Source organism: Trichechus manatus, unplaced genomic scaffold, assembly GCF_000243295.1.
Source record: "Trichechus manatus latirostris isolate Lorelei unplaced genomic scaffold, TriManLat1.0 scaffold00092, whole genome shotgun sequence".
In the NCBI taxonomy this organism is placed as follows: Eukaryota; Metazoa; Chordata; class Mammalia; order Sirenia; family Trichechidae; genus Trichechus; species Trichechus manatus.
The window spans coordinates 6,680,464-6,701,200 of NW_004444028.1; the positions used below are offsets into that span (position 1 = coordinate 6,680,464).

The 20,737-nt window shown below is 57.7% G+C and overlaps 1 protein-coding gene and 2 non-coding genes across 4 annotated transcripts; all 3 read right to left on the reverse strand.

Moving 5' to 3' along the window:
* Window positions 1–913: 913 nt before the first annotated feature.
* EIF4G1 (eukaryotic translation initiation factor 4 gamma 1) lies at window positions 914–20,060 on the reverse strand. Of its 2 annotated transcripts, none has more exons than XM_004382273.3 (31): window positions 19,978–20,054; window positions 19,589–19,675; window positions 18,317–18,490; window positions 17,984–18,083; window positions 16,806–16,918; window positions 15,939–16,031; window positions 15,683–15,749; window positions 14,583–15,401; window positions 14,213–14,301; window positions 13,933–14,119; window positions 13,704–13,837; window positions 13,426–13,584; window positions 13,073–13,258; window positions 12,692–12,889; window positions 11,888–12,034; window positions 11,435–11,671; window positions 10,831–10,935; window positions 10,553–10,712; window positions 10,256–10,356; window positions 9,534–9,636; window positions 9,193–9,295; window positions 8,737–8,966; window positions 8,480–8,598; window positions 8,204–8,376; window positions 7,798–7,923; window positions 7,362–7,443; window positions 5,195–5,293; window positions 4,957–5,091; window positions 4,514–4,595; window positions 4,256–4,396; window positions 914–1,568 (listed from the first exon to the last, which is right to left on the reverse strand). In XM_004382273.3, the coding sequence occupies exons 1-31, from the start codon at window positions 20,035–20,037 to the stop codon at window positions 1,387–1,389; spliced, it is 4,791 nt and encodes a 1,596-aa protein (XP_004382330.1). In that variant the 5' UTR covers window positions 20,038–20,054; the 3' UTR covers window positions 914–1,386. The 2 variants fall into 2 exon arrangements, with proteins under 2 accessions (XP_004382330.1, XP_023592569.1); XM_023736801.1 differs by having other exon boundaries at window positions 943–1,568; window positions 13,073–13,261; window positions 19,978–20,060.
* Window positions 10,433–10,508, reverse strand: LOC111821612 (small nucleolar RNA SNORD66). The gene has a single exon (XR_002824976.1). It is a non-coding gene; the product is annotated as a small nucleolar RNA SNORD66 (small nucleolar RNA).
* On the reverse strand, window positions 14,432–14,511 carry LOC111821613 (small nucleolar RNA SNORD66). Its single transcript, XR_002824977.1, has one exon. It is a non-coding gene; the product is annotated as a small nucleolar RNA SNORD66 (small nucleolar RNA).
* Window positions 20,061–20,737: the final 677 nt, after the last annotated feature.

Here is a 20,737-nt window from a genome sequence, read left to right on the forward strand (position 1 = left end):
GGCAGGCCAAGGGAGCGACCCGGAGCCGGCTTAGTCCCCTCTCCGCTCCCTCCTCCTGCCAGGCCCGCCTCCCTGATGCAGGCTCCTCCCCCACCCCACCCCCGACACCGACCCCTCCTCAAGCCCCCACCCACCCGCGGCCCGCGCACCGAGGGCTGAAACCCGGCTCCCCGACCCGTGGCCGGCCTCCGCCTCTTACCCTGACCCGCAGGGCTCCGCGAGCCGATGCAGCCCATGGCCGGACCCCCAGGCCCGCTAGCCCGCGCTCGTGGCGCGAGCCATCGCCTTGCACAGGGTCAGGCCGCGGCCGCCGCCGGGGAGGGGAGGGGAGAGGAGAGCCCGCGAGGGGAGGGGTGGGAGCCGCGCGTCCGCCGCCGCTGCCGGGAGAGGGAAACGGGCCGGTGACGTCAGCGCGAGGGCGTGGCCGCGGCGTCACCGCCCGGTGGGCGGGGCGGGGCGGGGCGACGTCACGGCCACGCACGGGAGGCCTGGGGCCCGAGAGCAGCAGCGCGCTCCTCCTCCCAGGACCGCAGCGAGTCCTGAAGACCCGGGAGGAGCAAACTCCGGGCCTGCGCCGCCCAGTCACACTACACGCGGGTCGAAAACCGCGCTGTGTCCAGGCACCTCATTTTACAGGCGAGAACTGAAGCCGTAAAAGGGTTTCTCCAGCCAGGACAGGCTGACGCCCAAGGCTTTCACACAGGTCGGCATTACGCCGGTCGGTGGGCGCGTCCATCAGCCACCCCACAGCTACCTATCTCCCTTTACCCCCTGCCCACCTCGGGGGCCCAGCCCTCTCCAGCCCCCGAGGTCGTGGACAGGGGAAGAGGCAGGAGGGGTGCCAGGCCATAGGGAAGTGCTACAGTGCCAGCTCTGGAAAGGAGGCTGCCCACCTATCCACACGCTTCTTCACAGGGAGCAGCCCATAAAGCAGAGAGGCAGTGAGCTTAATTGAATTCATGTTTAATAATTACAGGCACCGTGCCCCCCCCTTACCCCTGCCCAGGCAGCAGCAGGGGTGGTGTGGGGGCTGGGGCATATGCCCCCAGCAGCGAGGACGGCCGTCCCAAGAGTGATTTTCAGAAAATAAAAAAGGACCCCAGGGGCAGGCAGTGGTGCCCCCCCCAAGACACACCAAATTTCAAGACTTTATATATAATATATCTCTGTGCCCCAAGGGGAAGGGAGGGGCACCTGGCAGCATCCTGGAGGGGGGCCCCAGGCAGCCCCACGCCAGCCTGCCTCTTCAGCCACTTTATTAGCTCAGACACACCGCACTACAGGCGCCCAGGCCGCCGGCCGCTGCTGCCGCCCCCCTGCAGTCCAGGCAGCTGGCTGAGCCATCCTCATGTCCGTGAGGCTCCAAGTCCCCGGCCCCACCCACCCTCAGTTGTGGTCGGACTCCTCCTCAGCCTCACGAAGCCACTTGAAGAAGGCTGTGACAGATTTCAGGGCCACACCCTTGCCCTGCTGTTCAGCGGGGTCCTTGCTACTCTCCCAGCTGTAGAAGGCGTCTTCTTTCACCACGTCCTCGTCATACAGGGCATCGAAGAACATCCGAAGGAGGTCTGCAGACAGGCAGCATGGCAGTTAGAGGCAGCTGGCGTAGTCACCCAGCCCATCCCCAGGGATCTCTCCCAAGGAAAGACAGGCAAGAGCTCCACTGACCCACAGGGGCTGACTAGGTCTCAGGCTGACGGCTGATCTCATGATCCGGAGACTGCTGTGCAGGCATGAGTCACTTGGCCTCGGAACAGACCGTACACACCAGCCTAGCCTCATCTCTGCCACTTCAACCTTCTCCACCCATCATCTACTTAATGGGGAAAATGACATGCAAACTTAGTCTTCCTGAATCTGGGAGAATCACAGAAGTTCCAGATCTCTCACTCACGAATGTCAACAGTGTAACCTGGAACATTCACTGGCCCCCAAACAGACTAAAAAAAATCAACCAAACCCCTTGCTGCCAAGTCGATTCTGACTCATAGCAACCCTATAGGATAGAGTAGAACTGCCCCATAGAGTTTCCAAGGAGCAGCTAGTGGATTCGAAGTGCTGACCTTCTGGTTAGCAGCCGAGCTCTTCACCAACTGCACCACCAGGGCTCCTGCCCCCAGACGAAGCCCTGACGAACTCACTCCCTACGTTCATTTACTGCCCGTACTTCTCCTGAACATACACACCCTTTGCTGGTCTCCAGGCTCTTAAACGTGCTACACCCTTTGTGAGGACCATCCTTTGTCTTCTCGCTCAGCTCCACCACCGCCTGCTCTGACCTTGCTGCCTCCACCCCCGGCTGCTGGGCAGCCTTCCCAGGCATTTGTCCCGTAACCCCCGAACATAAGCTGCTCCGTTCACCACCCTGCACTGTCCCGTCTTTCCAAACTACGTTTCACACTCCTAAAAGCAAAGAGAAGCAGAGGGGTGAGACGGATAAAGCACAGATCTATCCAGACCTGGCTAAAGCCTGACTAAGCCATCTATGGAACGCTACAGCCAGGATGTTCCTCAGGGCACGCCCACCCTCAAATCCACAGCCCCCTCCCAAGCCCATCCCACAGCAATGGCAGGAGCAAATCCTTCACTCATTCCAAACTTGTGCTCCAAACCCCACGCCCACCCGCCCTGGGCACCCCATACAACCCATGATGCACTTTGCCCCGGATTTTCTAGCCCGTTTCACCACCTAAACAACAAGCAGCCACCCCCGCTCAACCACAGTCTCCTACAGCCGCACAAAAGACTGTCTACACTGGTTCTTTTTTTCCAGTCTCACTCAAGGATTCCTCAGTCTTTTCTAATCCACATGCTGCCCCATGCTCCACCAAATACTGTCTTCGCCAGGACGACCTCCGTGTCTGTGCTCCACCAAATACTGTCTTTGCCAGGACAACCTCCATGTCTGTGCTCCAGAGGCCCTTGACTTTCAGGCCTGCTCTTAGGAACTCAAGCAGCGGCTAGCACTACTATTTCCCTCTGCTAAAATTACCATCCTTTATTTACAGGGCCCAGTCCTCTGTGTCCGTACCTCTGGGTTCTATCCCAGGCCCTCGTCACTCTCCCTAGGGCAATCCCATGCACTCTTAGGGTTTGCACACATCATGTACCAGCAACCCACCAGCTGCTGCCAGCCCCGAGCTCACTCCTCTGCAAACAGACCCAGATAGCCAGCTGTGTTTATGTGACATCTCTGATCCCCAACCAGCCTGCGACCACAAACCCATATGATCAAACTCATCTTGATCCAGGGTTCCCTACTGCAGTGAATGGTCCCAGCAGATGGCCTCACCCGCTGAACCCATCCTGAGGGTTATCCTTGACTGATTCTAATCTCTCACAGGCCCCCTCCCCAGGCCAGTGACACCCAAAGCCGTCAATTCCACTTCCTAAATCGTTCCTGAATCTGCTCGTTCCTCTCTCAACTCTACTGCCATCAGCCACCACCAACACGCTCCTGATCCACCACACATCCTCAGCCCATTCCAAACCACTCTCCCCACTAACGGCCAGGACGACCTTAAAAAGAAAACCTATTTTTTAATTCCCTGCTTAAAATCCCACAAAGGCCTTCTACTGCCCATAGGATAAAGCCCTGAACTCTCCCCATGGCCCTGCACGACCTGGCCACATCCCTCTCCAGCCCCATCCTGCCTCAGTGACGCCTGGTTGCTGCGTCTGCCTTCACACGCACCGTTCCTCCCCGCCACGTGTCATTTAGTACCTCACCAACATCCCTCCGACTAGGTGCACCCCTGCACCCCCGCAGAGAGCACCCCACAAGGCTCATCTTCCAACCTTCGGCACACTGTCACGGACTCCGTGACAGTCTCTACAAGCACCAGAACTGCGCCTGACTCAGTCACCGCTAAAATCCCAGTGCCTGGCACACACCCACCTGTTGAAGGAGTACAACTTCAGGCGCATTAACCTAAGCCTCAGTCTTCCGCTACGGAAATGGCAGATAACACCATCTACCCTAACCGTAGTTGTGACGATTTCATGAGACAAGCGAAGCAAAGCACCTCAGCCCTGTGCCAGACGGAGGGACACGAGCCACCTGGAAGAGGTTGTCACGTACCACCTCTGCACTCCTGGCACCTAGCACTTGCAGGTAAGGACACCAGTGTCGTAGGGAAGGAATCAAACCGTAGGGCGTTTTGCTCTCCAGTGACTGACTGCCCAGCTTTCTTGGGTCCCCACACCACCTGCAGCCGTCTCACCCCCGGCCCCCGCCCTGCGGCCTGGCTCTTACTGGCAGGCTGTTCCAGGGTCACTACAAGGGCCTGGAGGGCGTAGAGCGCCTGCAGCTCCTTCTGCTCGTCACACAGGTATTTCTGCAGCAGTTTCGCTCGTGCTTTCAGCACCGCGACGTCCACTCGGAGGGGGGTCTCAACTACAGGGAGGACGGCGGGAGTGAGCCAACAACGCACCTCAGCCCAGCTCAGAACCAGAGGCGCAGACAAACCTCCCTCCCGCCACGTCTCGCCCCGCCATCTCCTTAGCTCCTTACAGATGATGGCGGAATAGCAGACGATTCTCATGAGGGCGCGAACTAACGTGGTAGATGCCGCCTGCTGCTCGCTCAGGTTGGCCTGTGCAGGAGAGAAGAACGGTCCGTGAATCCTGACCCGTGCCCTTCCGTCCCCATCCTTGCTACCCCACTCCCAGCCCCTGCTGCTGGTGGTCGTTGCCTTCAAGTTGATGCCGACTCATGGCGCCCCCATGTGTGCAGAGTAGAACTGTGCTCCACAGGGTTTTCAAAGCCGTGACCTTTTGGAAGCAGACCGCCAGGCCTGTCTCCCGAGGTACCTCTGGGTGGGTTCAAACAGCCAACCTTTCGGCTGCTAGTCAGTCAAGTGCTTAACCACTCGCGCCACCACTTCTCCCACCCCATTCACACCAAAAAAACCCCTCCTTCCTCACCCCTCTCCCCTAAGAGCCAGCAGAACATACCTCTATCCAGTCGCACACCCGCTCGTTGCTGCTCCCCTCCTTCAGCAGTCTCTCCAGCTGCCTGCTCAGCTCCTCGGAGGTGAGCTCCCTCTGGCCAGGGGTGTCTGCCTTCTCTCCCAGAGTATACTCCACCTCCTGCGGCCGAGAATGCCAGTTAGGAGGGGAGGTACACCGTGAGAGATGAAGCAAGGGGGAGAAGGCCCAGCCCGAAATGCCACCGTGAACCCCAGCCCCAAACCTGCTCAGCGACGAATGCACTGACGTCCTGATCTTCAGGGAGAAATTCCTTCCAGCTGAGTCCAGCCTCTCGCCACAGTGTCCCCACCTTTTTGGGACCCTGGAAAACACAAGACCTACTCAGCAATGCTGTCTCTCTCTCCAAGGACCTACAGCTCCACACCGGTCACCTTCCAAGTATTTACAGGAAGTCCACTGGGTGCCTGGAAGGGCTGAAGATGCCATACCCCACCAACCCAAACCCACTGCCATCGTGTCGATTCCAACTCACAGAGACCCTATAGGACAGAGCAGAACTGCCCCATAGGGTTTCCAAAGAGCAGCTGGTGAATTCGAAATTGCCAACCTTTTGGTTAGCAACTGAGCTGTTAACCACTGTGCCACCAGGGCTCCAAAGATGCCACAGAGATACCAGACAAGCACTGTCCTCCTGTCCCTCCATGCCTACAGGGCAGGGCCCCAACGTCAGCCAAATAAGCACCCACATAAATAAGAATTCACCCACCACGGTGCTAGCAGACTATGAGTACCAGTTACCCCTACTTTCTGACTCAGGGTAATCACCCTACGTGTGTCGGAGCTGAACCGTGCTCCACAGGGTTTTCAACAACTGTTGAGCGGACTCGAACTGCCAACCTTTTGGCTAGCTGTCGAGAGTAGATAACCTCTGCACTACCCAGGGACCCTGCTGTAAGACGAGGGCGGGAAGATGACCTCTAGGTCCTAAAAGCCTCTCAGAAAGATGTCAGCTAGCTCTCACAGTATTCCCTAAGAATACTGGAACTCCAAACGTCAACGACCAAATCCAAATACCTCATTCTAACCTTCTACTCTCACCTACATTTTTTCCCCCTAAAACAGATTGATTCTTCATTACTCCAAATAAATGCTTATAGAAGAAGATCATTGCTAGCAAGTACGCTCATCTGGTTCCTAAGTTCTGAAAATTTTAGAAGCAGATGACAAATCCTCACACGAACAGCCATTAGAGCCCATTTTCTCTAAGGGGCAAGAGGCCTGATGCCTTCACACTTGTCAGTCACCCTTAACTTTCACAAAACAGCTTCACCGTCACCAAACGGACACCCTGCAGCCTCACAGTGCTGACACCCCACTGCTGCATCCATTTTATCTCACACTTTACTTCACACTGTTTTTAAGCTGTCATTTCTTATTTTATTCTCTGCCAACTAGTTACTCAACTAACTCTCTCATACAAACAGATGTCGGGAATAACGACCTCAGCCCTTAACAACCAAAGATGACTGTAGCTCATGGATTTTAAAGACGCCCAGTTCTTCACACCATTAGCACTGCTAAAACTGATTTGTCTTAGGGTTGATTTTAACACTACATGTTTAAAGTACGACTCTAAGTCTTCTCCTTCTTAGTAACGCATAAACACGCTCTGCAATCTCTGGCACCTTATATTCCCATGAGACACCCAAGCAGTTCCAACAAATGCTTTCTTGCAATCGGACATCGTACCAGTACATATTTCTATCTAAAACGTTAAAAAAACAAAATCTGATGCGGAAAGAACAACTCCTTTTAACCGGAAGTCTCGTCCCTCCAGCTCCAGAGAGCTGAGCTCTTTGAAGCCACATGTTCCGACTTCTCACCACTAAGCCCCTCACCCAACTTGCCTCCTGCCACTTTTTGTGGCTTTACACTCGCCAGTCGCCACCAACTCTCACAAAGAAGCTTCAGGCCCTTCCAGGAGCCTAGTCTGCAACCTCACCAAACGGACGCACATCTCCCGTCGCACAGTACTCAGACACCGGTCCGACTACTTTACTTCACACTGTTGTTTTTATTAGGCTGTCATTTCTTATTGTTTTTTCTGCCAACTACTACCCCATTTTATTCACTGCTGTATCCCCAATGCCTAATCTATAAATGTACAATAAATGTTCAAAAAAGGCATGCTCAGTGAATGGATTAATCATGGGTCAGAGGCTCTGATTCCCTTCCAGCCTTGGCCAGAACTCAAGACAGGAAGCCGTCCGAGGAGACTGCCAGCTTCGACATCTCCCCTCCCAGGTACCAACATGGCACTACCGTCACCCTTACCCCCGCCCAAACAAGGACCGCCGCCAGCAGGCCAGCTCTCACGGTGTCTGTTCGAAGAACGCTGACGACATCACCCTCCAAGAGGCCTCACTCACCAAGCTTTTGCACAGGAGCCGCAGGATCTCCACCAACAGATAAGCAGCTTTGCCCAGGGGTCTCAGTGGCTTTGTGATCTCCCTACCAGAAAACAAAAGTGTCCACAAGCCCTCTCAACACTACCCCATCCCTGCTCAGACCCAGACATCCGATCCTCCACGCCTCCCCACCATCTCCCGTTCCTCCTATCTTTAAAACCAAACCCGTTGTTGTCGATTCCAACTCATAACGACCCTAAAGACAGAGCAGAACTGCCCCACTGGGCTCCCAAGGCTGTAATCTTTATGGAAGCAGACTCCCACATCTTTGTCCCGCACAGCGGCTGGTGTGTTTGAACCGCCAACCTTTCGGTTAGCAGCCGAGCGCTAAACCACCGTGCCCCCAGGGCTCCTTCTCTCGTCTTTACCTACCCTGAATTCCACAAGGGGGGCTTACCTGAACAGCTCCCCGATGGGCACCCCACCTTCCTGCAGAATGGGCGTCACCAGTTCCGCCAGGTAGAGCCACACATGGGGGATGTCGATTTCCATGTCCTCAGCCAGTTCCAGGATTTCACAGAGCCTGCAACGGAAGTTCAGTCAAGCTACGCCGGGGAAGACGAGCTGGGCCGCCGCCCACCCAGGTAACCCACCACACTGAAGGATCGAGTGTGGAGTGCCACAGAAACATCTTCTCGACACGGGCGACCGTCTCAAGTTAAGACCACCTCTTGTCCTCAAGCGTGTCACACCCCCACCAGGACCCACTGAGGCGTCTACGCTCTCCCCCAAGGCTCAAGGGGTTCCGCAAAGCAGGGGCACTGGTGGGCGGGCGAGGGCGCGAGCCGCGGCAGCAGGCCTACCCTCGGTAGTACTGAGTGGTGGGGAGGCGCCCGGCACACAGCAGCTGGTGCAACAGCTGCCCCACGCGCTCCCGAGCTATGGCGCTGCGCTCCAGCGTGGCCTCGATGCCGTGCCGCACGAAGATGAAGAGTAGGGATGGGGAGGCCAGCTCTTGCACGCACTGGACGGCCTCCTGTGGGGCAGGCACACGAGGGAGAGCGCCGTCAGCCTGGCCCAGACCCCAGGGCCCACGGTGCCAGCCCCCTCCTCGTCATTCACACCCCTACCCTGCCTACCTTCATGTCGTTGAGGTGGAGATACTCCTCGATGATGGCCTTGGACTTCTTCTCCAATTCCTCCTCAGACAGCGCCGCCTTTGGGGGGCTGGCTGGGGGCATGGTGGCTTCTCGCTTCGCTGCGGGAGAACATGGAGCAGAGGTGGAACATCTAGTCTTCCCGGCAAACAGAGCTCAGAGCACCCGTGGCACTGTCCGGGGACCAGTCAGTCCCAAACTAGCCAACACCCATCTCCATTCCTCTCCCGGGGCCTCACCGGCATCCCGCCCGCGGTCCCGGTCCTCTGTCAGGCTAGCCGCCTTGCGCAGCCCCTCGGGCTGGCTGGGCCGCTCTCTACTCCGCTCCTCCACTTCTTTGCTGAAGCTCCGCTTGGTGGCAGGGGTCCGTGCACGATCGAGCCGGTCCCCACGGTCACCTCGTTCACTCCGCTCCAGGCGATCTCCCCGATCCCCAGCTTTCTCACCTCGTTCCCGGCTCAAGCTACTCCTGGAAGACAGACAGGCTCGTTGTCCCCCACCTGCACCCCCAGGCGATCTCTCATCTAATCACCGAACAGCTGAATAGCTGCTAGAGCCTGTCCTTGGCAGCAGGACATGCCCCTAACCTCAGTCAGGGGCCCCAAGCATTAAGCTGTAAGGAATTCCCGTGGAAACAACCAGGATCCAGCCACAGTACTCTTGGTGGAAAAACAAAGACACGGACGAAACCTCACCTCTGCACCACGCGTCTGTTATCTGTGCTTTCTGTGGGGACTGCTTGCTGAAGGGCTGAGAATCGATTCAAGGTACTAGTAGCTGGACGAGCAGCTTCTGATGCTGGAGAGACAGAAAGACTAGATTAAACTCTTTCTACCTTTTCGCATGCTCTCTCTTACTTCATGGTTTAGGACACTTGGTCCCAGCCCCAACTACAAAGCAGCTCAGCCCCTAGTCCAAGTGCAGGCCTCCAGCACCACCTAACCACGCTGTATTAAAAGCTCCCCTGTAGACAAGGCTCAGCCCTCCAGAGCACTCACGTGAATAACCACCCCGCTCATCACAGTAGCCTCCATACCTGCATCTGAGGGCTTGGCTCCTGAGCCTCCACTGCTGCCCTTGCCCCAACTCAGCCGCCCTCCGGGTGCAAAGAGCTGGTTGTTAGAATCAATGGAGCCAGGCTGAGAGGAGAGAAAGTCAAGTCATGGAGAGGACCTGGCCCAAGCCCCCAGCCAGCACCACCACGTACAGCCACACAGGCTATAAATGGCTTCGCCCAGAGATGGACAAACATTTCCTATGAAGAGCCAGAGCGCAGACATTCTAGGCTTTGCAGACCAGAGCTATGTTTGCAACCACTCAACTCTGCAGTTACAGTGTGAAGGCAGCCGCAGGTAATACATACAGAAACGGGCTTGCTGTGTTCCAGTAAAATTTTACTTATAGATACTGAAATTTTCACATCACAGAACATCCTCTTTTCTCTTTCTCCAACCATTTAAAAACGTAAGAAGTGTTCTCGGTTCGTGGGACGCTCAGAGGCAGGCGACAGGGGAAGCGGCGTGCAACGTGCGTGCCGGCCTGCCGGCCCTGGCCGAGGCTGATGTGAACGCAGCCTGGGGTTGGGCAGCATGGCAGCCCAGTCTCTGGCAACACGACTAGTCTGAGAGGAGCAACTCAGCTGCCACCTTCCCACCTCAGAAAAGGCGGGAGCAATATGCAGCTGTGCGTGCAATGCCGTCTGAACCCCCCTGACCCTCTCCTCCACAACCACCACCTCCGGCACACACACCACCCTACCTTTGTGATCTTGGTGAGTCGTGAGGTGTCGATGGGCCGGCTGCCCTTGCTGATAGGGACTGTGTTCCAGCCACCATCATCCACAAGTGGAAGACCACGGCCTGGGACAAAAAGGAGACCGTACTGGGATAATGGGGAAGTGCCAGCCCCTTCCCCTTGAGCCACTAACACCATCCCTTCCTCAGATCCTCAGTTCCATCATGGGGTCTCAGTGGCCCAGACACGTGGCACTAACAGGAAGTCATCAGTGGAAAGCACCTGTTCCTCACCCCCTCTCAAGCCCAGCCTGGAACTCACTGATGGGTGGGCCTGGGGGGCCGCCCCGGCGCTTATCACTGCCCTTGGCCATCAGCTGCTGCACTTTGATGTGCTCCCGGTGTTCCTCCATCTCAGCCTCCTTGTGGATCTGGTCAATGGTCTTGGGACCCTGGTCCCCTCGGCGTGGCACCCAGTTGCTCTGTGGGGACAAGCCAGTCGCAGGGCGATTATCTCAAGATATTGAGATACTTACCTCACAGCCATGGGGGTACTGGGAATGGGCAACAGCTGACAAGGAGCGGGACAGGGACACGTACCCGTCGCAGATCCAGCACGTCCTGCAGCATGAAGCGGATGCGGGACGACGTTTTCTTCTCTTTGATGATTTTTTCCATCTGGTTGAAATACTGATCCATTCGCGGCTAGAGAGAAGCAAACTGAGCCTTTAGTACCCAAAATCCAACCGCAGGCCCTCAGCTCCATCTCTGTGACTCGAGGGCCCAGCCCAACAAGGAGAGTGGCAGTGGACCGGGGCCCAGGCCCAACAAGGAGACTGGCAGCAGACGGGGGCCCGGGCCCAATGAGGAGACTGGCAGCGGACGGGGCCCAGGCCCAACGAGACGACTGGCACTGGATGGGGGGCCCAGGCCCAACGAGAAGACTGGCATTGGATGGGGGGCCCAGGCCCAACAAGGAGACTGGCATTGGACGGGGGGCCCAGGCCCAACAAGGAGACTCGCAGTGGATGGGGGACCCAGGCCCAATGGACCAACAAGGAGACTGGCAGCAGACGGGGACCCAGGCCCAACAGCCCAACAAGGAGACTGGCAGCGGACGGGGACCCAGGCCCAACGAGAAGACTGGCAGCGGACGGGGCCCCACAACACTCCGACCCGTCCTCCAACACCCCACGTGCCCGACCTTGGCTTTCTCGAAGTCCAGGTCTTTGCCAATGGTGGTTAGGAGACGGCAAAGGCATTCAAGGGACTCTTCGTCATGGTTCTTAAGTAGTTTGACCACGCAGTCATGCATTATCGCCTCAGTTAACATCTTCAGCTTAAACAACTCCCCAATAAACTTGATATTCCCAAGAGAGCGCCGCCGGGCTATGTCTCGAGCTTCTTCCAGCTCTTCCTTCAGGCGCCCTCGTTCCTCTGGCTGCCAGTCACAGATCACAGAACACAGATCACGTCAAGGAGGTCCTCAGCCACTCCACCATAACCCTCCTCTTCCCCATAGCACTCCCACAGAGAAACATGCCCCCCAGACGCCAATAATACCCCACTCATCCCACCCCAAATCCTACAGCTGAGCAGCCTCAGGACGTCTGGGTGGAGGAGGGGCACGTGGGGGAGTGGGTGGTGGTCTCCGCACCGTGGCAGCTTCATCCATTTCTTTTTGCTTCTTCTCAAAAACTTCATCATCATCTTTGTCTTTCTCAAACTCCTTCTGACATCGATTCAGCAAGAGTTTTCGGAAGTTCACAGTCATTGTTGGCTTTTCTGTAGTGGGCACTTTCAGCTGCAGGTCAGAGAGAACGCCATACCATACTCAGACTAGACCCGAGCAATTGGAAAAAAAACCCAAACCCACTACCATCAAGTCAACTCCGACTCACAGCGACCCTACAGGACAGAGGAGAACTGCCCCGTAGGGTTTCCAAGGAGCGGCTGGTGGATTTCAACTGCTGACCTTTTGGTGAGCAGCCAAGTTCTTAACCACTGTGCCACCGGGGCTCCAGAGCAGTAAAGGCCCTCTTTAAAAAAAAACCACTGTCATCGAGTCAATTCTGATTCATGCTGACCCCGTGTTTCAGAGTAAAACTGCTCCATGAGGTTATCCTGACTGTAATCTTTATGGAAGCAGATCACCAGGCCTTTCCTCTACAGTGCTGCTGGGTGGGTTAGGTTAGCAGTCCAGCGCAAACTGCGTTGTGAGCGCTCTGGGCTGTTTGCTGGGAAGACTAGAAAGGAAAAGGCTCTGCTCTGTGTTCTCCCGCAGTGAAGAGAGAAGCCACCCTGCCCCCAGTCTAGGGGTCTTTAACTACCCAACCCACAAGACCTTTGGCCCCAGCTGTGCCTCTTCCTAACCACCACCTACAGCACAGGCTAGAGAAGCAGGAAGCTAGACGCGGGAGCCTTGGCAACAACAGTGGGTTCAAGGACAGTGGAAACTGACCGCCATGAGGCAGCGGCACATGTTGGCATAGGCCACGGAGAAGTTGGGCTCCGAGATGGCCTTCTCAAAGATGAGGTCGATGACCCCTTTGAGGCGTTCCTCGGTGTCGATGGCCAGCTGCGTCACCTGCTTCATCAGCTGCTGGAACATCTGGGGCGTCAGCTTATTCAGGATGGAGCGCACCCTGCGGAACAGGTCCTGGGGGAAAAGGGAGACAGAGAAGAAACCCGGATCCACTGAGGTTCTCAGAACGGAGGCCACGGGGAGGGACGAGAGAGGGTGCTAGGGGCTAGGCGCATGCCGGTGGTGCGGATGGACAGAAACAAAGCTGGCAGGGCTTCCGGAGAAGGAACGGGCACCAAGAGCAGACGCTGCCGGTACCTGGGTTTTGCTGCCATCAGCATCCTCTTCCCCTCGGTCCTTGTCAGCTGCCGTTCGCTTGCTGCTGGGTTTCCAGGCCTTCTCCGCTTTGTTCAGTTTTATATCTTCAGTCATTAACACTGTGGCAATGATCTTACGCGGTTCCTTCCGGGGACCCGGCTGAGAGCGCCGGGGTCCCAGGCCAGCCTGCTAATAAGCAAGGAATGGGGACAAGACTCAGGACTAGTTAGCACAACACCTGACACCATCGCATCTCCGGGAGAGACTAGCCTCCAGCCCCCAACAAGGAGACAGAAGGAAGCCACCCATCCCCACAGCCCATGCCCCTCCGCCCTCTAGGCAGGCCCACTCACCGGCCCTCGGGGCAGCTCCCCACCTGGCCCACCCCTTGGGGGCCCACGGGCACTAAGAGCCGGTCGGCCGAGGTTGGCAAAGGATGGAGTGAAGTCTGGGCCGCAATTTATGCCCGGGAGTCTGGTGGGATCCAGTGGCCGCAGTGGGGTTTTATTGGCCTGTGAAGAGGTCAGACAGGGTGTCAGGAGGAGCCTGGGGCCACTGACCACTCCTTCCAAATCTCCGGCTCCTCCCCAACCATCCAGCCCAAACTCACCCTCCCCACAAGCCCGCCAACCTTGTCCAACACCACGTCGCTGATTTGCGGCAGCCCCTCCGGCTTCTGCATGCTGGCGAAGAGAAACTGGAAACCAAGCAAGAATTCCCGGTCATAGCGCTTCTTCTCCTCGAGGTTCAGAGGCTTCCACTGATCTGCGAAGAAGGGAGGATACAGTAATCACGCTCTCGTCTCCTGGGGCCCTGACGAGTACGAGCACTCGACCCTTCTCAGCCCTTCCCCACCATACCTGACTTATATTCGTACTTCTGTTCCCCCGGCTGGATGTTCTCAGCATTGTGAATTTTATCTTCCTTGGAGTCCCAGGTCTCGTCTGCTTCCTCAGACCGCGGGGGCACGCTGCTGCCCTCAGGCTCCGGGCCTGGACTGTTGTCCACAGGAGGCTGGTTTTCCACCTCCGGAACTGCTGGGTTCACCTGGAACCACACAACATCCGCGTTCAGCTGCAGAACGACCACTTTTCCATGCCCCAACTCCGCCCTCTCCCCTCTGCTCCTTTCTGCTCTTACCTCCTTGAAGGCATCTAGGAGGTCTCCCACAGTCTCCTTCTTATTTAGCTCCTTCATTTTCCTTCTCCTCTTTGGCACAGACACTGCCACTTTTTAAAAGAAAAAATAAAAGCAAAGGTGGGAATGATTTACTGAGCACTCTTAATCCCTGTGAGAAATGGAAAGCAGCCACAGCACAGTATCTCCATTTCCAGCACACCCTCTCCAGACTGCCGATTCCTTCATCAGCTGTCCTAGGCCCCATCACAGCGCTTCTCTAACCCAGACACAATGGCACAAACAGGAGCTCATCAATGGAGAGAAGGGGCCACACCCTCCAGCCGGCCCTACCCCCACCACCCAACCACACCGCCACCCAACCACACCCTACCTTGGGGGGCTGCTGCTGCCTCCAAATTCTGGGACAGGTGGGCTGGGGCAGGGGTGTTCTCTTGGGGGAGCGGTTCCTCTCCTCCCTTCTCACCCTCAGCTGCTTCTTCCTCCTCTTGTTCCTCTTCCTCCATTTCCTCCGCCTGAGCAGGGGAAGGGGCTGGAGGTGCCACGGCAGGAGCGGCAGCGAGGACGGTGGGGAGAGCCACTGATGCCGTGGCCTCCTCAGCCTGCTCCTCCGGCTCACTGACTGGGCTCAAGTCCACAGGTGGGGGTGAGGGGGCTCCATTGAGCAGTTCCTCGGATTGGACAGTTGGAGCAACGGGCACGGGGGGCTCAGGGGGGCAGGCCGGAGGAGGCAGAGCGGCGAGCTCTGGGCTCGGCTCCACCTCTGGTTCCAGACCCTCAGGTGGAACCACGCCGTTGGGCTCGTGAGGAACTTCCACCTCGTGAGACGTGAGTGGGGAGGGAGGCGAGAGAGGACTAGAAGAGGGCTCCGGATCCGGAACTGGCTTGCTAAGCGTCACTTCTACCTCCAGGATGGGTTCAGAGAGGCCGGTGGGTTCTGCTGAGAGGCGATAGGGCTCCCCAGCTTCACGGGGCATGGGGGTCAATTCATCTACCGACATCTGGATCGTCCCCGTTGTCACAGTGTCCCCAGGAATTGAGAGGACTTCCAGATTAGGCTCAGACCCCGGTCCCAAGACTGGAGGTGGTGACGGTGTTGGAGAAGGTGACGAAGGCTGGGATTCCGAAGGGCTGTGCTCTGGGCCAGGCGGCCCTGGCCGACCCCCAATGATGGCTCCCTGCGGCCGATCATCTGCAGAGCAGGAAGGAAAAATGAGTCATAAAAAGCAAGCCCTTCACTGCTGCTGCTCCCCCCTCCTCCCCCCAGCCAAGACACCCCAACTTAACGCCTCCCCCTCAATCTCCTCCCACCTAAGCTATTTTCCCTTCTCATCCCAAACTGAATCGACCCTCAAAATCCTACTACCTGGAACGTATGTCATTCTTCTCTATTCCAGTCGCTCCCCCTCCTCAGCATTCTAAATCGTCACGTCCCCTCGCCCCATAAAAGCTCTGTCCCACCTGCTCGCTCACCTGTCCGGAGAACAACAGCAGCCTGGTGCGTCTCCCCGTTAGCCTGAGGCTCCAGACCGCCTCCGGCCTGCAGGACACAAAGGGTTACCACAGCCGCCCTGAAGAATCCCAACCCCCTTCTTTCCTAGAACCATTTCTACTTTAGCTCTGCTAGAAACCCAAGAAAGCAGGGAAATAAGGCCCTCAGGGGAAGGGAAAGCTCAAGGGGCAGAAGAGCCACCCCGGCCAGAGCCACCTCTCCAAGAGCAGACAGTACCTGGGGAGGGGTGGGTGTGGAGGCAGTGCGGGCCCCAGACATGATCTCCTCCGTGATATCCTTCCCTCCTTGATTTGGATCTCGAATTCGGATCTGGGGAAAGACAGCTACGACATGAGTGGGGAACCCACTTCTCCACCTTGCCCCCACTCCTAAGACTCCGAGCCACCCCCCCACCCCCTACTGGGAAGCAGGCGGGCAGGTGCCAGAAAGCCCCTGAGTTCCACTGTCAAGCCATCCAGCTGCTCCTATAGTCCCTGCCCTGGTCCCCACCCGAGGAGACCCTGACCTCACAGAGCCACCAGGTACATCACAATGCCCCTCCCTCCTCACCCCTGTCCCACCAGCAGTCCCCAAGTCAGTGACTGCCCTCGACAGGGTGCAGGACCCCCAGCCGGCTCACTGGTGGCTGGTCGGCCTGCTCTCTGGGGGCAGGGCCCAGATCCAGTGGGTGGAGCCAGGGTGACTCAGCGGCTTCCCCAGCCCTGGCACCCTATTCTGGGCACCACGCCCAGGGCTGGAGAACTAAGCAGAGGCGGCGGCCTCGAGAACTTCCAGGGCTGAGGGGGGACGGTGGGGGGAGGGGGCACAGAAAACAGACCTTTTCCACGGTCGAGCCCCCAGCAACCCCAGGCCCAGCACAGTCCTCAGGGCTCCCCAGAGCCCAGGTCTCAGGAGTCTCCCCACTGGTGGCTCATTTTCCCATGAGCTTCCCTGCACTGAAATCTGAGTACCCTACAGAGAGCCCAGCCTTCCGCGGACACCCACTCTGCCCACCGTCAGCTGAGATTCTCCTTCAGGGTCCTGCTCCTGACCAGCGATGCCCCGGCGCCTCCAGACCGTCCCGGAGCCCCTGCTGCTACTCACCGTCTTACGTTCCCTCTTGGGAGCAATCTGGGGTGGCTGGTTCATCAAAACCGGGGCGGGGGCCACGCCGGCAGGAAACTGCTGCACGCCTTGGGCCGGGTAGTAGGCGCCAGCTTGGGGGGAAAGGGGAGACGGACGGGAAGGATGGTGGCAGCGTCAGGGCCCGACCACATACAAATGCCTGCTTGAACACCTCGCATCCCAGAACCTCTCCCTCACGCACAGGCGGCCCCTTGCCCTGCCCCGCCCTCCTCCCCCAGGGAATTAGGTGTCGATCAAAGCAGGGGAACCAGTCTGAGCTGCGTTTACAAGCATTCCTGACACTGACACACAGGCCTTGTAGGCAGGCAGCTCTTCCCCACCACACACCAATTACCAGGAGGGCTCAGATCTGTTCCTCTTCTAGTGGGGAAGGCACTGTGTGCCTGCCCCCCCCCCCCCATGCGTAGCCACACACTCTGAGGGAGCAGCAGCTACTTAGCCTGAAACAGAATCAGGTCCTTGGCGACCAGTGAGGAAAACCGATTTGCCAGCCCTGTTCCACCCAAGCTGAATCCAGCTCTAATCTCTAGCCCTTAGCTGAGAGGCAAGGAGACAAAAAGTAACATTCTCAAGCGGGCCCAGATGACTAAAAATCCACTCCTTAAAGCAATGGTCTCCAAAGTGGGGTACGTTTCTTTAGTCTCCTCTATAATTTCCACTTTTTGTTTCCACAAACGACACAAGTGTGTTCCTTGTTCAAGTTAACGCGTATATAAACAAACAAAAACATACATGGATTAGAGGTACATACTCAAAATTTTTCCTGACAGGTGATCAAGAAATTTTGGAAACCACTGCCATAAAGGACAGACTAATCCTTTCCTAGAATATAAATGAAAAATAGATACGAAAAAACCCCAAATCCGTGTATAGGGCTCCCCCAAACCACGGAAGGAGCATCGCAGGGAGTGCCGCAGGCCCTCCAGCTGGCGCCTGATCCTGTATTCCCTGACCTGGGGAAGACACCGACTTGCTCGGCAATAGGGTCACATCCTCCCCCCCAACCAACAATCCCTGCCACCTATTCACCCTGTCATTTGTACACCCAGAGCCTGGGGAGGGCCTTCTGTTTAGAAATCCGATCAGTTGAGGCGCTCCCTGGGACGCACGCTCACCTTACTCCCTCCCCTGCTTACCGTAGGTCCCAAACTCTGTAGGGCTCGCACCCGTATAGAAGCCGGGGGCTCCTGGCTGCACAGGGTACTGCTGCGTAGGGACAACATATGTGGAACGCCCCTGGTGGGAAGAACAGGGAGGGGCGGGGAGAACAGGGGTTGAGGGAGCTACAGGCACCACACCAGACTACAAAAAGAATGCAGGGCAGGACAGGACAAGCCAACTCTGGCCAATGACCAGAGGAAGTCCCACCTCTGGAGAAGAGATGAGACCCGAGAGTCAGGGTGGGGATGGGGGCGAGGACTAGGGGGACAAGGCCCAGTGGCTTCCAGCTCCCAAGCCTCCAGCCTCACCTGTCCAGGGACATAGTAGGCCCCCTGGGAGGCCTGGTAGATCTGGGAAGGGATCATCATTACTTGGGATCCAGCAGGGTAGACATGGGCAGCTGGGCCAGGGCGGGCGGGGGCTGCACTCGGCACTCGGGAGGCTGCACTGCTCGGGGGCTGGGCCCGGCTGGGGTAGAAGTGCTGTGAAGAGGGAGGCAGGCAGTTGGCATCAGGAAGGGGAGGAAGTGGGCTGCAGAACGGCCATTCCACAATGTCTCTACAGTCTGGAGAGAAGTACTGGGCGTACTAGAGCACAGGAATCGCTCTTTCCAAGACCCACTTGACCAGCTGATGGTTAAGCGGCCTCTTGTACTCACACGTGCCCTCCGTATTCACATATACGCTTTGTGTTCTGTACGTTTACTCTCTTGCTGTCACGCACACTCACATAACCTCCACCAGACTAGCCCTCTGCAGAAACTCCCTGACACCCAGATGCATCACACTGAAGGAAGGCCCTTTCAGGCAAACACTCCCCAGCATGCACCTCTCCAGCCTAAGGTTCTGAAGAGCTAACCCCTAACATGCAAGTCTCCCAGTCACCAGACAGATATGCACGCACGCCACAAAACTCAGCCACTGACATGCATCGGTCAGCCTCAGACTGACGACCTGGACAACAACCCAGTCCCCACCATGGAGAGCCCCAGTCCCTGGATCGAGCCCCTGACTGAGGGGAGGGGAGGGCGAGGCCAGGAGAAGGTCCAGAATTAGGAAAGGAGAATTACCTGCAGAGACCTGAATCCTCCCTGAGAGCACATGGGGACAGGAAAGAAGACAATTATCCCCACAGTGATGAGAAAAGAAAAAACTGGAAGAAGTAGGGCAAGAATCTTCCCACTTAGTGGAAGAACTTGGGGAAAAGAGGAGAGCAAGGGCCAGCTGGAGTGTTTCTCTGGCCACTCCAAGGAGAAGGCAGGGAAGGGGAAAGGCCACCTCTCGGTAAGGGGAGGAAACAGGAAAGCAGGAGTTGACATCAGGGCCCAAAGCACTGCCTCCAGTTCTCAGCAGCACCGGGTCCCCAGGAACGCCACCCCCACCAACTGCACGCTCCCCAAGGGGCAAGCCACCTCAGTAATCAACAGCGCAGAGCGCAGAGCCGCATGGAAGAACACAGCGAGTGTCGGGAAACGGGGGCCAGGTACAGGGCCTCCACAGCCTCCATCGGAGACCCCAACTGGCCTGAGGCTTCCACAGCTCCCACCCAGGCCCCCTGCTCCCCTCCCCACAGGCCCTCACCTGGCGGGGCTGAGAAGGCGTGTTCATCTGGGTCGCTTGTGGCGCACTGAACACCACCGGCGCTGTCTGCCCCGGGGGAAACGCTGGCTGAAGGGGGGAGACCAGAGTTCAGCACAGGGGGAAACCCGGGTGGGGCAGAAACCCAAGCTGCTGAAGTAAGGGGGATAAGTCTGTTTCAAGGGCCTCAGCAGTCCACATACCCCTCCCCATGACAGCCCCAGGGGACAGCCCAGGGGCTGTCTCAATTTGGCAGCAGGGAGCTGCACTTTGCCCCAAAGCAGATGGGGGTGGGAAAATCCAGAGATTGGAACCTGTTCCTGACCGGTTGCCTGGCCTCCCCAACCCCCACCCCAGTCCCCGCTGATTCCTCAGCCTCCCTCCCTAATTACCTGTGGGAGTCCAGGGGATGGGGCGGGTGGGGGGCCTGTGGGCTGTGGAGCTTTGTTCATTTCATTTGGTGCCACATCAGGGTCCCCCCAACACCTGTTAGGAAAGAGTGGCGCTTGGAAGGAGGAAGGGACCCAAGCTTAAGACAAGTGGAGTGGGGGAAGGGTTGAAACAAGGGCTGGGTCCACATCAGAACCGCGGAGGCGCCAAGGGGGGCGAAGGAGCATAAACGATCTAGTCTGCGTCCCCACCAACATGCTGTCACACCCGCATCACCTCCATCCACCCCCGTGACCTGCAGAAACAGCCCTCTCACTCACCCCCTCGGTTAAGAATAAGTCCACGGTGCGGCCTACAGGTTCTGGGCATCCGAGGGCCTGGGTTGGGAGGTGAGGGGTATCAACCTGGCTCCGCGGGGCCCAAGACCAACCAGACCGGAAATTCCAGGTCTCGCTGGCACCAGGCTCCCGGATCCCAAACGGAGAAGGCTGCTTCGGCCGTGGCGTCCCCACCCCCCCACCCGGGGACACCGGGTTCGGGGCCTGGCCCGGGGGCACACAAGGCACGCCTGCCGCAACTGGCCGCGTGGGCACCGCGCAGGGCCGGAGGCGACGCCTGCCGCCGCCCAGGAGCCGAGGCCAGGAAGGGCGGGAGCCGGGCCCTAAAAGGCCTGGCAGGCGGCGGCCGAGGAAGAGCCGGTTTCAGGCAAGTGAGGGTCGGCCTGGAGGGCGGGCGGGGCCGGGGGCTCCTCCCTGCCCGCCG

Bases quoted from the DNA above. Each gene is read 5' to 3' on its own strand.
- EIF4G1 (XM_023736801.1), bottom strand. From the start codon at position 20,037: ATGAACAAAGCTCCACAGCCCACAGGCCCCCCACCCGCCCCATCCCCT. The intron at 16,032-16,805 runs GTGAGTAGCAGC...GTCTTTCCCCAG, and splicing joins CCAAGAGGGAACGTAAGACG to ATCCGAATTCGAGATCCAAA. The intron at 10,713-10,830 runs GTACGTGTCCCT...TTGTCCCCACAG, and splicing joins ACGTGCTGGATCTGCGACGG to AGCAACTGGGTGCCACGCCG.